General features: G+C 40.9%; 1 protein-coding gene across 1 annotated transcript in view; it reads right to left on the reverse strand.

The window, feature by feature from the left end:
- Positions 1-18,269, reverse strand: part of PCOLCE2 (procollagen C-endopeptidase enhancer 2) — an 82,986-nt gene that overhangs the window by 5,381 nt on the left and 59,336 nt on the right. The window contains exons 4-7 of the mRNA XM_061167794.1: positions 16,552-16,676; positions 13,033-13,169; positions 5,373-5,527; positions 1,240-1,323 (exon numbers count right to left, since the gene is read on the reverse strand). Coding sequence (XP_061023777.1) covers positions 1,240-1,323; positions 5,373-5,527; positions 13,033-13,169; positions 16,552-16,676 — 501 coding nt within the window. The remainder of the gene's footprint in view (positions 1-1,239; positions 1,324-5,372; positions 5,528-13,032; positions 13,170-16,551; positions 16,677-18,269) is intronic.

Consider the following 18,269-nt stretch of genomic DNA (forward strand, 5'->3'; position numbering starts at 1 on the left):
GTATTCTTGTCTGGGAAATCCCAAGGACAGAGGAACCTGACGGGCTCCACTCTGTGGGGTCACAAAGAATTGGACACGACTGAGCTACTGAGCATGCATAGTTACTTTATAATGTGGTACAACAAACTGAATTAGCTGTGTGTGTGTGTGTGTGTGTGTGTGTGTGTGCACGCTCAATCATGCCCGACTCTTTTTGACTCCATGGACTGTAGCCCACTAGTCTCCTCTGTTCACAGAATGTCCCAGGCAAGAATACTAGAGTGGGCAGCCGTTTCCTCCTTCAGGGCATCTTACCAACTCGGGGATTAAACTCTCACATCGCCTGCTCTGGCAGGCGAATTCGTTACCAATGAGCCACTTGGGAAGCCCTGAATTAGCTATATGTATACATATATTCCCTCCCTCTTGAGGGCCCTAGATTCTTTACTGTCCTCACATCTTTACTACAATATGGTCAATCTGGGCTGCAGTTACCACTTGAAGGCATAAGAAAAAGCAAGCAAAGCCTCTTCTGGGAGGCCTTCTGTGTTGGGTAACCTATTTAGGCTGTAGCAACTTTCTTTTCCTGATAAGACTTTTCTTCCAAATTCCTTTTAAACATAACCAACATAATTCAACTTGGGATCATTTGCTCTTAAGCAGTTTTTACAGAATGTGCAAGATTTTTTTAATTGGAAAAAAAGCTCTTTAGGAATTCTGATTCATTAGGTAATATCTCCTCAGTTTCCAGTTTATAAGCGTTTCCAAATGGATTTCAGATTTTCAAGTTTTAATTTCGTCCTCTGGAGGGACACTGCAAAGGAAATACTTGAATTTCTTCTGAGAGAGGCCAGCTTGAATATGTTTCTGATTTTTTTAAGTTGAATTACAGATGTGTGAAAAAATACTCAGTACATGAAAACTATGTGAGAAAAAAAAAAGGATGTCGGGCTTTTTTTCTGGGGTGGGGGGAACACTGAGTTAGCCAGCATACACAGAACAGCAGTGTCATATACCAGAAGTCAAATTATTAAGTTTTAAGTTTATGTAAGAAACGTACATTTTCTGCACACATTTTTCTCAGTTGTGAACTCATAATTCGAATGGTGCAACACACCGTAGCGTGGAGGCAAGTATTTTCCTGGGTAGATGCAGAGTGTAACTGACCCTTTACCATCCCATTCATGGCAGTGCCTTTGAGATTAAGCATGCAGTTTCGGGTTTCTGATTAAAGAGGAAAGGCTGGGTTTTCTTTCTTACCGAAGTTACTTGAGCAATAATTACTCTCCAGGGTCCCCGACCGTCTACACTTCTGCTGACACAGGGCCACAGTGGGCTTTAAACCTTCATTCCAAGAAGAAATACACAAGATTCAGGGAAATGAATGCATATATAATTGGTGTTTAGATCTGAATAAGCCCATTTAAAATTCCCATATATTTCTCTGAGCCACCAATCCGCCACTGCAATGAAATAATTAAAGAACCTGCAAAGGATATGCCTCATGTTACCAACTTCTACTCTTAATTTCCTCAGGGTAACTCAATGTCTTCTGCTGAGCTTTAAACCTGAGATCAAAGATAACCCAAATTTAGCCCTATTCTCTTCTTCCTTTATATATAACTAATGCTGTAACCAAAAATAGATGCAGTCTCATGTGCCCTGCTTACCAAAAACCCAGAACAACAAATAAGAACACAGAATAGGTTAACTCTTCACTTCACCAAAGGAATCTTAGGGGGTTCCCCTGAGTGGAGGGAGTTTTCTTGGTGCATTTGAAATACACAATTACCCAAATGTTAGTATTACAGGTTTTGGGGAACAATGCTCATGTGATGAAGTGTGCTATATCTGTAATTAGATGCAATCCATCACTAAAACATTTTGAGCCTGTCATTGCCTATAAGGATCTGAAGAACTGAGTAGACAAATTTAAAGTACAGCTAAATAGATAAACACAGTGGTTCTCAATTGGGGGTGATTTCTCCCACTAGGTGACATATGGTAAACTCTGGAAATATTTTTGGCAGTCACAACTAGGGGATGATACCAGCATCTAGTAGATAGATAACCAGTGATGCTGCTCAACATTTCACAGTGAACAGGACAGCCCCCAACAGCAAAGAATCATCTGGCCAAAAATGTAAATAGTGCCAAGGTTGGAAAGCTGTGATATGATGATGATAATATTTAATCCTTATGAAATGAAATGAAAATATTTAATCCTCATTATCATCATTAAAAATGTTTCCAAAACATTTGGTAATGATTCCCTTATATGTGGCAACATCTCAGGAAGAACTAAACAGAACAACTGTCATAGAGTTGTGCATATTGGGTAATTTGTCCTTCTAATATGTTCTGCTAACCCTTCTGTGAATTTACTCTTAATTTGTATCCCTACTTATCTCCAAAAGGATCTAAAGTGGATTACAATATTAAAATATACACAGCATAATGTTAAAATATACATAATAGCATATATATATATATATATATATATATATATATATATATATATATATATATATTTTAGAGAAAGAGCTCAGAAAGCATTTAGAGGGAATATTGTTCTAAAAGTTGGGGACCTAAATTTATCTAATCACTGAGTCCAAAGCTAAGTGCCTTAGTGGTTCTCCTTGTCTGATGAAAGAGCATCTTCTCACGAGGACCACTTGAAACCAGCTCCTTCTCGGCCTCAGGACATTAGTCTGGATGTTGGGTGGGTGTCCCACCCTGACACGCTTCATCTTCCTGTCTGCTCTTTGCCGCCCTGCACACCCAAGCGTGGCACCGGGTTTTCAGCTTTCCTCTTCATGTGCGCCCTCAACCATCTCGGTGGGTCCTCCCTCCTTGGGGACGATCCCTCTCTGGCTGTAGCCTAAACCCTCCCCCGCCCCACCCCAGATGTTCCCTCTGATCCATCTTTGCCCCTCAGTCCCAAGCTCATGTGTCCTTCTGCTGAAGTCTCAGCACCAATCTCTCATCCTTGATCCAACAGAACCTTCTTTCCTTCATGCTTATTTATTTAATCTCCTACTCTCATGATTACTTATTCTTTCTTTCTTTAGAGGTTCAACATACTGACCCCTCTCCTATTTCCCACTCCACTGACCTGGCCCATCTTAATTCCTTAGCTTCTCCACATAGTTTTCATGGTCCATTAGTTCAGTCATTTTCTTAACAATACTTACACTCCTGTCTCGCTCTGCCCTCTGCCCTCTGCCCTTTAGGAGTCCTGTAGGAGACTCTTTCCTCTTTCTGTGCCTGCCCACAGACAGCTGAGAACACAAACAGACCCTCATCCAAGTGACAAGCTGCTCCCACAACCCCCAGGGCTCCCAGCTCCCTTCTGGTTCTCAGCGGGTGACCTTGCCCATTTTCTGGTGAGAACAAAGATCACAGAACAAAATGTCCTCCACCAGACCTCCGAGCTGTCTCCATCTGTACCCTCGCTTCCTTCCTCTCCTAAGAGAGGAGGCTGTCTACCTCTGGCCTAAGGTCTGTCCTTCTGCATGCCCTCTGGAGGCCAGACCCTGCCATCTTTGTGGAAATTTCCTCCTCAGTTGTTCCCTTGCTCCGCCCTTCTGTTTCCCCTCTTTGCAAGCTACTTCCCCTCAGCTTCACCACGTTCAAACACTCAGGCTCTCTACCTCCCTTCCTCAGGGCCGAACCCTCAGACTGAGTTGCTGGACTCGGTGTTCACTTCCTTGCCACGCTCCGCACGCCCCCTCGCCCTCGTCCAGCTTCTACTTGGCTCACACAACCCCTGCCAGGGTGTCCGGCAGCCTCCACATCATGAAATCAGATGGTACCACTCTATTCCTGCTCTTGTTTAAAGTCTCATCAACATCTGAGTGAGATGAAGTCTCAACATTAAGTGAGAATCTAACCCTGAACTTTGCTCAAATCCACCAACAGCTTCCCCCACACTTAGGATAAAATCCCAAATACTTAGAGCATAAGGAGCAAGGTGATAGAGCCCAAAGATGAAGCTAGAAGGAGAGGCCCCAGGGACAAAGTGTGAAGGAGATTGGCCCCTGCGCTGTCCTCTGGTCTGGCCGCTGGCCACAGGGGGCTTTTTAAATTTAATGAAGTAAAAAATTCAGATCTTTAGTTGCACTAATCACATTTCAAGCATCTAAAAGTGGCCACCGTATTGGAAGGCATAGGTGTAGACAAGAGAGGGGAAAGATACAGTCTGCGCTGTTGGGAGTGGGGGGAAGGGGCAGGGCATGCTGTGGGGAGTTAAGATAGAGAAGTCAAGGGAACTCTAGGAGTGTGGCTACAGATGCTGTGGCCCAGGCTTGAGAAAACAGGTGGAGAAGCAGAAATGAGACAGAATATAGTGTGATAGGAATGAGTTAAATCTGATATATTTTCATTTTAGTGGCTAGCAGTTGCAAACCTGTAGGAGATAATTAAAAATTCATGTTTGCAACTTCAGAGAAAGTTTAGGACTGGATATAAAAGCTGGAGAACCACATGGGTGCAGACAGATGATTCACTGAAAAGAATAAGGACACCAAGGTCCACTGAGAGAACTGGAGAAACACTGCTGCGATGTGCGGCAGTACACTTCCGGGCCACAAGGTGGCACACTCGCGGAGTTCTCAGAAAAATCAGCCCTTCCGGAAGTGCCTGTACTCAGGACAGCCCTCTCTGCGAACTGGCAGGAAATGGCGGGCAATAAAGCTGGGCTTATTTCAGCCTCTTTGACGTCTTAACCTTAGATTCCCCCTGCCCACTTTTTTCTCCTCCCTTTTAGATTTTGAGATCTGAGGCCTGAAATCCTGGAGGGCTGTGCTGACGGGGTGTAGAGACAAGAAACAGGAACCCTCTGTTGCCCTTGCATTTCTTAGGTCATACCCAGACCAGAGGTCCCCAGTTGGTGTCTGCAATACATAGAATATTTTTGTTTACTCCAGTTTGAAAAAATAATATATTTTGTATGGCACATTTTGGCTCATACCCCTGCCCACAACAAAGTCCAAATACTGGCAGAAATGAAAACAGGCAGGAATCAGGGCCCTGAAATTTTAACCCAAAATACTACAGTTCTATTTAACAAACAGAAAAACATGATTTTATAAATGCCAAGAAAGAAAATTAGGCTTGTTATGATCTCTACTTATAATAGGGTTCCTAGTATTTTTAAGTGACCATAATTTTCTTGGATAACATTTTAAAATTATTAGCTTATAAGCATTCTTATATCTTATACTTTTCTTTCATTAATGGAATCATATTATTCTCTGATGTAGGTTTTTGTCTTATTTAACTTATTTTAGTTTCAAGTATTTTCCCCTTAATCAGTTGGTTTTTTTCCCCCACTTCAGAAGAATTTTTCTTATACTCCTCAAGTCTGAGTAGAAATTTCAAAGCAGACTTACTTGTAGTCGCCAGAAAGGTGGTGGTAACAGGCAGTGCAGTGGTTGTCGGCAATTTTTTGGGCCTGAATTTGTAGTGACCGATAAATCCATCTGCAGTTAAACTTAAATCTGATAAAAACTGAATGAGAAGTTCGTTTCTCTCAGATACAATCGGCCTAAAAGGAAAAAAAAGTTTTAAAAATGCATATATATAGATTTAAAAGTGTAAGGGACACCTCTGAAATGTAGAACTAACTTTCCTTTAATTTCCAACAATAGATTACTCTCTGTTTAAACCGAAAAGTTAAAAGACTTAAAAAGATGACATTCTTAACCTGCTCAGTATTCATGCAAATAGCTAACATTTACTGAACGTTTGCTCAGTTCGGCACTGTGCTTTTTGCAAACTGTTGAATTGTGCTTTCACCACAACCCTGTTGTTATCCCCTTTTTATGGAATAGGTGACAGAAGATCAGCGAGTTCAAGTGATTTGCCCAAGGTCCTCAGCTTGTGTGTAGGAGAGTCAGGATTTGAACCCAGGACCAGGTGCCTCTGAAGACACTAGGGACCATGTAAACACTGAAGCTGCAGCTGGTGTTTCATAAGCGCTCTAGGGACTGGTCTGACTCGGCAACCACACAGCATCTTTGAACTAAGACTCAGTTCCAGCTGGCCTGGGGAGCTAGGGATTGCCGGTCATGGGGAATCAGATGGAGAGACCTGGTGGACAAATTTCTGCATCCTGTGAAGACACAACCAAAGGGATCATCTCAGCAGGCTGGTCACCTAGGGATAAGAAAGCCACGCAGAATTTAATGGGACTTTCATTTCGTTGTTAATAAGAGTTCTCATGCGTGCCTAAAATGGAAACCTTTCTGTTTATAATCTGGGTAGCAAAATGCTCTTAAGGAGAAAGAGAAAGTGATTACTTTGATTTGGTGGTCACGAACAACCTCATTAAGAATCTAATTTTAAAGCAATCTTAGGGGTGTGCTGGTTAGCTGGGACTAAAGATTTAGTGGCAATAATTACTGAGGCACAGAAGCTCTCTTACTTAAATCTTAGGGGATAAGTGTATTATAAAAGGTGGTAGTTTCATCTAATCTTTTGCTATTATTTAAACAATGGTTTAAAAATACTGTTTGGCAAATTCCATTTTAAAACTATTTAATTCAGAAGTGGAAAAAATTAAAGTTGTTTAACTGAATTAATTGGTGGTTTGACTAAACTCCTTTTTTGAGGCATCTTCTCAGCTGAACCATTTCTTAGGCATCTTGGACAACAAATAAATGAGGCAACTCTTGTTTTCCCTCACCTATCAGCTACTTTGAGTTGGAAGCGTGGAGGGGAAGGTAGATCTGGACTTGACCACCAGTTAGAAACAGGGCAGGGTCTTCTCCGTCCTGAAGGTTATTGCCTTCCGAGCCAAGGGATGAACCAAACCTAAGAACGAGCTCTGTGACCTCCCTTTTGCCTTCCAGTCACAAAAATGGGACCAAGGTCATTTAAATAATGCTTCTGAGCATCAAGCCGCAAACGCGAATATTTTATCCTGCTTCTGAAAATATTCCATGAAATAAACACAGTGTGGATGAAACACATGAATTCTCAACTACAATTACAAATAAGACATGTTAACCTTGTTTAGATGATAAAATTACAAAAAGCACTTCTTGTAAGCAGCAAAGAAAACCTGAAGATCCAACCAAGCCAGCCTTATGGGCACGAAGTTATAATTATAGTGATCATTCACTGCCTCTTGTATGAACTAATCTTGGAAGCACTATACTGGAAGCTGAATTTTCTCAAGGAAGAGTATTTTTGTAACAAAGACATATTTCAGCTATGCTGCTACTGAGCTTTAGTATGAATGTGACAGAACCGCAGTGCCATAAATGTACTGAGGGCCAAGTGTTGCATTTGCAAATTAATGTTACAATCACTTGAGAGGCAAGGGGACATCTCATGTGTGTCCATTCACCACTAGCAAATCCCAGGACTGGATGAAGGATGCTGACTGCTGTCTTATAGAATTGGCAATGAGAACTGTCTGTAGCCTACCAACCACCATATTTCTTGACTCACCTCCTCATCTTCATCTCTACCACCCTTCCCTACCCCCTTGTCTTTACCTGGACGGCTCCCACAGCCTTCTCCCTGTTCCTTTTGTCTAGGAGGGGGTTCTGGGGGCACCGCCCTGTCATTTCCCCCACCTGCATGGGGAGGGCCCCCATGTCTGCATGATGTGGAGTCCAACTCCACTCTCAGCCTCCTCTCTCTCTCTCCCACTCAAGGTGTAGGCTCCAGAACAGCACCCATCTCCTCTGTGTGTCTTTACAACCAAACTCTGCTTGGAACGAATCGTCTGTTCTGTATCTAACAAGACTCAGCTTCAAGAAGCATAATCTCCCCCAATCTCCCCACCACTTGTCCCTACTGGACCAAAGTACTCCTTGTCAGAAATCCACCCAAGACTTTTGGTTGCAAATTTACCTGTCTGCCTTATTTCCAGCCCTCCTGCTACTCACCTCCGTATCTTTTATTAATTTGGGAGTTCCAGGTCCCTAACATCGTGCCCACCACATGGCTGGTAAACGTTTCTGAACTGAATCCAACAGTACTGATACTGCATTGAATCAGATGCTGGTGATGTCCTGACAATCACAACACTCCTCCTCACACATCTAACAGGGGAAAAGTTCCCCAAGCAGGTTTTCTCACTTTCTGTACTGCCCCACCCCAGAAGTACTCTGACTGTGGGAAGATGTTCCTCTGGTCCAAATGCTAGTTGGTGGGCTGGCAGTCCAGCTCTTCCAGGCAAACTTCTCAGGAAGCCAGGACTGCTCAACAGCGCCCCCACCACCCCACCCACCCTCGTGGAGGCAACTGCTACCCTGAGTTTGTGCTTCTTCTTTCCCTTCCTTTATCTACAGATTTACTTATATAAGCTATGGTTTGTCCGGTAGTTATGTGGAGGGTTGGACCATCCATGAGAGTTGGACCATAAAGAAGGCTGAGTGCCAAAGAATTGATGCTTTTGAACTGCAATGTTGGAGAAGACTCTTGAGAGTCCCTTGGACTGCAAGGAGATCAAACCACTCCATCCTAAAGGAGATCAGTCCTGAATATTCATTGGAAGAACTGCTGCTGAAGCTGAAGCTCCAATGCTTTGGCCACCTGATGTGAAGAGCCGAATTGTTGGAAGAGACTCTGATGCTGGAAAAGTCTGAGGGCAGGAGGAGAAGGGGGTGACAGAGGGTGAGATGGCTGGACGGCATCACCGACTCAATGGACATGAGTATGAGTAACTCTGGGTGATAGTGAAGGACGTGGAAGCCTGGTGTGCTGCAGTTCATGGGGTCGCAAAGAGTCAGACACGACTGAGTGACTGAACAACACTGGTCTATATCCATATAACCTTAGGTTATAATCCATATAACCTACAAGTCTGTATGCTTTTAAACTTCATATATATGAAAGCATATAGTGTGTCTTCTTCTGGTTTTTTTTTTACCCTCAACATTACAACTATGAAATTTATTCACTATGTTCATGGCTATAGAGTGTGAACTGCAACAGAATCTGACTATTCTCTTGTTGATAAACTGTTTACTCTCCCTCTGGAACGAACAACATTAAAGAGAACACTTTTATGTCTTGTGATGCACGAAGACAAAAGTGTCCTTAGTGGACACACCAGAAGGTTAGGGTATACGCTCTACACTAGGTTAAAGGATACAAGTTCATGTTCAATGTTAGTAGATATTGCCAAACTGATTTCCAAAGTGATTGTACCAATTTATATTCCTCTCAAAGATGTATTCACTGTGCAGCTTTCTTCTTCTGGGAATGCCTTTTCATGTCCTTTGCCCATTTTTCCTATTAAGTTGTTACTTTTCCCTCACTCACTTTTAAGAATTTCTTGATATGTTCTGGAACCTAGCCCTAGGTCTTTGTCAAGTATATCAAATATTTTACAAACATCTGTCTCCGTTTTGTGCCTTCTCTTTTCTCTCCCTTTAAGGTGTGTTTTGATGAGCAGAAATTCTCATTTAAACTTCTCATTTAAGTTCCACCTGTAACCCATCTGTAATTGGTTTTTGTGTGACATAGATATGAACACAATTCATTTCCCCATGGAAACAAAAATGGTCCCTGCCTCCATTCTCAACAGGGCCATCCTTTGGCTGCTGACCTGTGGGACTCTGGAATGTGCCCACTCGTCTGTAGAGACACTCTGTAGAAGCCTCTGGCTTCTCTGGTGTTTTCATTAGTCAATTTTTCTATCTCTCTGTTAAAACCACACTGTCTTAATTACAACAGCTTTCTGACCTTGTTCCATCGTGGTAGGTCAAATCTTCCTGCCAGTTCTTCTCCTTCAAAACTTCCCTGATCAGGGATCAAACTGCTGTGCCGCCTGCCTTGGGACCGTGGAGGCTTGACCGCTGGACCACCGGCGAAGTCCTGTAGTGTTCTCTATTTACCCATTAGACCAAGCCTGCTGGTTTACAGCCTTCTACCTCTTCATTTCTACTTTTTTTAAGAGGATACCTCAATTCACATCCATATTTACTTTGGCATATTATAAAGTTTCACAATATCATCACCCGATTCTCAAACAAGACAGAGACCCGAGAATCCTTCAACTCTATATCCAGTATCTTTGCTCAGCGTTTGTTCCTGCATTTCAGTCCTTTATTCTGTGGCCATTGCCTTTCTGCCTGATTTAGAGTCATAATGCAGTTTCTTTAGTTTGGCTTTGTTGGTAGTAAACTGTCTCAGCTCTTATTCAGCTGAAAATGTCTGTATTTCACCCACATTCACAAAAGAGAAGTTTTTCCGGGTAATTAATTCTAGAGTGACAGTTATTTTGTGTTAGCATTTTGAAGATATTTTTCTAAGACCTAACTTTCATTGTTGTACTGAGAAGTCAGTTAGGCTCTTTGTGATAATCTATCTTTTCTTCCTGGATGTTTTTAACGTCCTTCTTTGCTGTTTTGTGGTTTTACTATAATACATGTAGGCATGGATCTATTAAAATATATATTGCTTAGGCTTTATTGACTTCTCATATTTGATCATTGATATCTCTCCTCCATTTTGGAAGACACTCAGCTAGTATTTCTTCAAACATTAAATTTCCTATATTCTGTATTTTTTCTTAAGGAACCTTGATTAAGTGTGTATTAGGTTCCTTCACTCTGGCTTCTATAAATCTTAACCTCTCTTCCATATTTTCCATCTATTTGTCTCTTTGTGCCATGTTTCATACTGTTTCTCAGTTCCTTAAATCCTTTCTGGAACTATGTCATATCAACTATTTAACATATGTATTAACTTTCTTGTTTAAACTATTATATACCTCAGTTCTGGAAATTCTGTTAGGTTCTTTGTTAAATCTATTTGATCATTTCTAAACGTCTCTTGGTTCTTATTCACTTTCAACAGTCTGTACCTTAAAGGCTTTCAAGTAATATGTTTTACATGAATTTCTTTGCACATACTTATTTTGCATTCTGTATCTCATAATTTTACTATATTTTACTATATATAGTAATTATATAGTTAATATTTAATTAATATATTTAATTTATATTTAATTAATATAAAATTAAAATATGTATGTTTTAATTTTACTATATTTTTACTGATTACTATAATCAGGCCTCTGTAGGTCTGATTACAGCTTGTTTCTGCTGATGATGGTTTATGTTGGCTTTTTCTTCATGTTTCATGCTTTTTTTGATTAGTACTTGTATTTCTTGAAACTATTTATAGGAATTGTTAAAGCCTAAGTTAAGATGCATTCTTTCAGTGAGGATTTGTGTTTTCCTCTGTCATACCACGTGGGCACTCACAACTTGGAAATTCTTTAAGTTTCTGACTGCATTTTTTGGGGAATAGTCAGGTAGTGTAAATTATAACCTCAAATTCACATGTGGACTGGTTTTTGGTTAAGAATTCCCACCAGAGACTATTTTTCTTCCTTTCACCAGAAGCCAAGGCCCCAAATAGCCAATTTTCCTTATTTTCTCCCCTGGAGGGGAAGGAAAATTAATTCAACCACATTGGTGTCACATAGTCATCTCCAAAACCAAATTTGTGTATAGTAATTTTGAAAGTAATGGCAACCCACTCCAGTATTCTTGCCTGGAAAATCCCATGGACAGAGGAGCCTGGCGGGCACTACAGTCCACGGGGTCACAAAGAGTCAAACATGACTGAGTGACTGATTACACACCCGTTTAAATTACTACTAACTTGTACATATTAAAATTCTTAATATTATCAAACTTAATAAATATAAATGAATCTAAACTGGCAAGTAACTTGGGACTTTCCTAGTGGCCCACTGGCTAAGACACCATGTCCCCAATGCCTGGGGGGTGGGGGGAGAGGGGGCGGGTTTGATCCATGGTCAGAGAACTAGATTCCACATGCTGCAACTAGGAGTCTGAATGCCACAACTGAGACCCAGCATAGCCAAAGAAATAAATAAAAATAAATTTATAAAAAATAAAGAAAATGCTGTGCTTTAATTCTAATGTGCCTTTGGGAAATCTCAGAAATTCACTAAGATCAAGTGATGCAGATACTCTCATTAGGTTGAAGAACAGGGTAAGAAAGACTATATATATTTTTTACAAAGACTATTTAACACAATGGTGACTTGCGGGCAAGCAGTAGTCATTTAAACTGCCACCTTTACCAGTATTGTATGCGAAGGTGTGACATGTAGCTTAGTCAGTAAGTCGCGTCTGACTCTTGTGATCCCACGGACTATAGTCCACCAGGCTCCTCTGTCCATGGGATTCTCCAGATAAGAAGACTGGAATGGGTTGCCAAGCCCTCCTCCAGGGGATCTTCCCAACCCAGGGATCGAACCCAGGTCTCCTGCATTGCAAGTGAATTTTTTACAGTCTGAGCTACCAGGGCTTACTCAGCAAGAATTTGGGCAACCATGTGAGGAAGCATAAAGCCCCCAAAGGTCCAGGACAGACCTCTCATCAGGTAAAATCATCTGCAACCAGCTAGCCCAAGCTTCCAGGTTTCCTCATCTGGATTCTCAATAAACAGCCCCCAGATTTTTCCTTAGAATTTTCCTAATTCTGCTCTGACACTGGATCTCCCCTCACAGGGCAGGGAGGTTTCCAGGGCTCTGGCTTAGCATCTGCGCCTGGGGCATCACCAGCTCTGCTTCTGTTTATCTATTCAGCGGCCCAGGCCTCTCTCCTCTCTTGTTAATGCTGCCTTGCTCTCTGGGTTGGCTATTCTTTGTGTTGTTGCTATATGGGACTCCACTGGGAAGGAACCCAAGAATTTGTGAACAAAACAACAACACAACATCTTCCAGAAAATACAATCTAATTGGGCAATTTTAGGGGACATCCCTGGTGGTCCAGGGGTTAAGACTCCCCCTTGCAATACAGGGGACTTGGGTTCGATCTCTGGTTGGGAAACTAAGATCACACAAGAGCAACTAACCCTACGTGCCACAACAACAACTGAAGCGCACACGCCACAACTAGCGAGTCCGTGTGCACAACATAACAAAGATCCCGCGTGCTGCAGCGAAGACCTGACGTAGCTGAATAAGGGAAGAAATACTTTAAAAACATAATCAGACAGTTTCATAAGAAACAAGTTTAGCGCCCCGAAAATAAAACAGGTGCTACTTACGCAGGGGGGCTGTCTCCACAATACTTTCCAATTCTTTCAGCGTCGTTGATCTCCCCACCGTTAAACACAGCCACGTAATCGTACCGGCAGTAATTATCACGCTCAACATCAAATTTCTCAAACGTTACTTCTATAAGCTTTAGTGAAAGCACAACATTAGAAGGGTCAAAGGGGTAGTGCAGGATAACCTCAAACAGAATTATTCCTCTCCCCAGGTTTGTAAGGGTACTGTGTTTTTCCTTCCTAAAAAAATGTATTCACCTTGTTTAAATTTTTTCTTATCGTTTTCAAACTTCTTTAGTTAACAACATTGTGTTATTCTCTTGCTTTCATTTTTAACTATTTCAAAAGATCACTTAAAGGCCTAGATCAACCCTAGTTAGGATTTTTTTTAATGTTTTTTTTTTTAAATTGTGGTAAAAGTCACATAATATAAAACATACAATTTTAATCAGGCTTCCCTGATAGCTCAGTTGGTAAAGAATCCACCTGCAATGCAGGAGACCCTGGTTTGATTCCTAGTTCGGGAAGATCTGCTGGAGAAGGGAAAGGCTACCCACTCCAGTATTCTGGCCTGGAGAGTTCCATGGACTGTGTAGTCCACGGGGTCACAAAGAGTCGGACGTATATATCTGTATAGTTGCGTGGCACTTACATTCACACTGTTGTGCAACTCTCACCATCATCCATCACCTGAATATTTCACCTTCCTAAATTGAAACTCTGTCCCCATTCTTCCTCCCCCACCGCTGGCCCCTGGCGGCCCCACTTGAAACTCCAAGTTCCCATTCTTCCTCCCCCACCGCTGGCCCCTGGCATCTACCAATGTACTTTCTGATTCTATAATTTGATTATTCTAGGTACCTCGTATAAGTGGAGTCAAACAGTATTTGTCTGCACTTACAGAATCCCATGGACAGAGGAGCCTGGCAGGCTAAAGTCCACGGGGTCGCAAAGAGTCAGACACGACTCAGTGATTAAACAACAAGTGTGTATTAGAATGCATTTTGAAGGTTACCAATTTAGGATCTTACACATGGGAACTCTGTTTACGTACAGCTAAGAAAGTACAGAAACACTACATAATCCTAGCAAACTATATTAAGACTTAAATTGGGTTTGTATTGGAGTGGAAATTGGGGCTATATACCAACTTCATTCTTCTCTAGAGGAAAACTAATAGAAATAAAAAGTATTACCTACAATGTCCCCTGAAGTAGTGTATGTTGGGATGTGGTGTTTGTGTACGTGTTTGGTTGTCTGAGATGGGTGGACACAGCAGTTCTACCTTCAAGGGAAGGAGACTAATATTCCCATCACATGCAAAGAACTCAAATTCTTCAGGACCAGAGGTTCGGGGAAGTGGGAATTGACTCTGATGTCTTCTGAAAGTATGTTCTAAGACTGTGTCTGCCAAGCACTGTGTGCTTGGCGATCTGGTTGATTTTTAAAGAGGTTGCATAGAAGCATGAATGCACAAAGTCAGCGTTAGATTTCTGAAGTGTTTTTTTTTTTTTTTTTTTGGCACTGGTACCAACAATAGTGTCCTAAAATACTCAAGTCAATAGGGAGTTTTGATTTAAAAGCAACCATTCCCCTTATAAAAGCAGATCTTTGAAGAGTACCTCCACCATATGAATCAAAGGAAGTCTCACTGGGTTCATAAATACCCATGGCACCCAGAGACTGGTCCCTATTCTTCCTGCGTGGGCAGGCAACCCTCCCTACTGCTTATGGAAGATAATAGGTGTTAACTCATGTTAGGACAGTCACATTGTTATTAGCTATTAGCTAGCGAAGACTTGGACAGTAATGTGGGTGAAGTTGTAACAGCAAAGAGACATAAAAGGAAAGTTTGGCTTTGAACATGATTGCCACATATCCACATATTTATCCACTTTTCAAAAGCACAGTGAAAGGGTGAATAATAGCTTATTCATACTCAACACTGCTTTAAGTTACATTAAAATATTTCCCTTTTGGGTCCTGTAACTTTTCATTGGTCAGAAATAAAATGCATTCCAGGTTACTAAAAAATTGGCTGAACTTTTTCTACTTAGAAATTGGTTACAAATTTTTGGAGAGAAGATAAAAACAAGGAGGGTAAAGTGGAAAGCTATGATTTTTTTTAAAAAGATGTCTTTTAAAAGAAGAAAATGCCCAAAGATTTACATAGAAATTACTTAAGACTTAATTTTCTCTTATTATTTTTCTCATTTGGACAGTTTCCACTGATTTCAGACACTACAACTATGACTAGAGACTCAATTGGCTAAAACCAAAAATTACATAAATAAAATCCAAATGTAATTTAAATAAAGAGAAAAACTTGGGGAAAAGATGCTAAGTTGTAATCTGCAAGTATACTTAAATGGAAATTACTTAATCTAACATATTTACAAATGACACAAAGAGAAAAATGATCAATACAACCTCAAGAATTACATAATAGCTTAAATGTTGGGTAAATTTAATTTTTAAATGTTATCTTAAACTATAAAATGTTCAATAGATTTACAGAATTCTTTATTATCAAATAAATGAGTAAAGTTTTCATTTAAACATAAAACTGAGTTTTAGGATTAGGATCAAAGTATGTGTGTGTGTGCACTCAAATCACTGAGTTGAATGGTATATTTGCCTGAATAATTTTCCACTAAGGAAATGAATATATGGCAAACAGTATTTGTGTAAACAAATGATCAAGTTAGAAAAAAATTTTTTAACAATATCATAATAGTCACCATACAGTGTTTGGATTAAAGCCTATGTTTCCCAAGATAATAATTTTTAAAAGTTATTTTCAAAATTCTATAGCAAAGAGTTGGTCTATTCTCATGCTAAGTTCTGTCCTGAAATTAACATCTGAAAGTGGTCCCCAGAAAGGGTAAAAATTTATATAACCACAAACTAATAAACACTGGGAAACTAGATCTCTGTTGATTGTTTTAGAGCAATGAATAGTTATTTGTGGGGAACCTGCACAAATTTTAAACAACAACCAAAAAAAGAAAAAGAAAAACCATCACAGAGCACAGCAGTTTTCATGTCAGAGACCTTGTTCTTGGAAAAGATGATGTGATGTGCTTGCACTGGCTTTGTTGAAGTGAAGCATTCTGGCTGTTTTGGATTTGGTGATTTGGAGGGCTATTACCAGCGCATGATGCTCTGTGAGCAGATGGTAACCTTAGGTGTACGTAAACTTGGGGATTTCTTGTCCTGCTGCAGTTAGTCACTTCTGCTCATAAACCCATGCTTATAACACCTTCCACAGTGTTTAAACAACCTCATGTGGGATTTGCAGGCCATTTGTATTTTAAACCTGTGGAAGATTATAATTCTCTAATGGGAAATTAAATCCATGACTTTGCAAGTCAAAGAGCACAAAGGCAACTTTAACCTGGGTCTCTGCATGAAGAAATATTGTGTCCAGCAGGGCCTTCCTTGCCTGTATCTTTAACAGTTCACACTGGGCAATTCACACATGCATACTTTCTTCATGTTTTCAGGGAACCTCACCTGATTCTTTGGGGCTACGATGTGCCACACACAAGTGACTCCTGCAGGGTAATCACGGTCTGGCCAGTTGGGGGTTTTGAAAGAGCCGGACGGTCTTTCAAGGAGTCCGCCACAATACTGATCACCTGAAGTTATTAAAAATGAAAAAAAGTCCAAGTTTATGGCAATGCAACCATATGAAATTAGTAACTTAGAATATTGATAACATAATAAAGGCAATAGCAGACGCTTTTAGTTTTTCCCTTAAAAAATGGTTGCATATTCTTTAAACACACACACAGACACACACATACGCATACACAGAATGATCACGAAGTTACCTGACAGATCCCATCAGCATAAGAGAGTGAAGGAGTGAAATGAGGGCCATAGACTCTTTTCTTTTCCCCATTTTCTGGATGAGACCAAACATTTGGGCGGGTACTCACTCATTCAAAAACCATGCAGGCTCAACCAATTCTATACATTTAAGAACTCAAGGCAGGGGTATTTATTAATAAGGCTAAAATTCAGGTCCATGGACAAAATTTTAATGAGCTATTATAGGCAACTCTTATTACTAGAAAACTGTTTATAAATCTTTCACAATTTTCTAGAATAATTTTGTCAAAACAAACTGTTGCTAAACTGTCAGTAATACAGAAAAGCATTAAAGGCAGGATTGATTTCTAGATTAGGCTGATGTTGGGCAAGCTCTCTCCTGGTCTGAGAAAAGTGACTGCTCCAGAAAAGTCTGCCAGGTTAATAGGTACAGGTGTCGCGTGGGGTGGCTCCGCGCCTCACAGCTAACCATGCCCCTGGACGTGGCGCCGGGCACGCGCATCTCTGCTCTGAATGACGTCAGAACAGAACCAGGAAAGCTATTGAAAGGTTGTTGTTGAACACGCAAAGACGCTGGGATTCTTGGCCTCCGGAGGAGAATTCAATCCGGGGCCAGAGACGAGGCTTGATCGCTGAGCTTTTGTGTAATAAAGTTTTATTAAAGTATAAAGGAGATAGAGAAAGCTTCTGACATAGACATCAATCTATGGCTGATTCATATCAATGTATGACAAAACCCACTGAAAAAATAAATAAATAAAGGAAAAAAAAAAAAAAGTCTGTGCATAGCAACAAAGACCCAAAGTAAAAAAGAAAAAAACATTAAAAAAAAAAAAAAAGTATAAAGGAGATAGAGAAAGCTTCTGACATAGACATCAGAAGGGGGAAGAAAGAGTTCCCCCTTGCTAGTGTTAGCAATGGAATTATATACTCTCTAATTAGTTATTACAGTGAATCAAAAGAATGTCTGGAGGTTGTAAAGACCTCACTAGACCTACTCCCATAATTTACACCTTAAGATAACAGGATTAGCCAGAAGGTTTTTTTCCAGAGACGGTCCTCAAGCAGGATACTTTATTGTTATATAATCCTAAGGAATGTAGAGGGAAATAAAGGTTGTCCTTTCTTCCTCCTTGAGAATTCCAGAGCCCTCTCTCCTTGGGGACCCCTGGACTTTTTTTATCAACCTGCCTAGGAAATGACTCTCTCTCTATCCCCCAGGAGCCTCAGGAAGGGGTTGTTGGCGGCGCCCTCACACCTCCCAGCACAGGCCTGTGGGGTTTGCCAGGGACTGTGCTTCCTCAGCTGCCCTCTGTCCCCAGACACTCGGTTCCTCCCTCACCTGCACACTGAGATGGCCTTGTGTGGGGGGTGAGACCGTCCCCCACCATTCCTCT

This window comes from Dama dama, chromosome 19, assembly GCF_033118175.1.
Source record: "Dama dama isolate Ldn47 chromosome 19, ASM3311817v1, whole genome shotgun sequence".
NCBI classification, from domain to species: domain Eukaryota; kingdom Metazoa; phylum Chordata; class Mammalia; order Artiodactyla; family Cervidae; genus Dama; species Dama dama.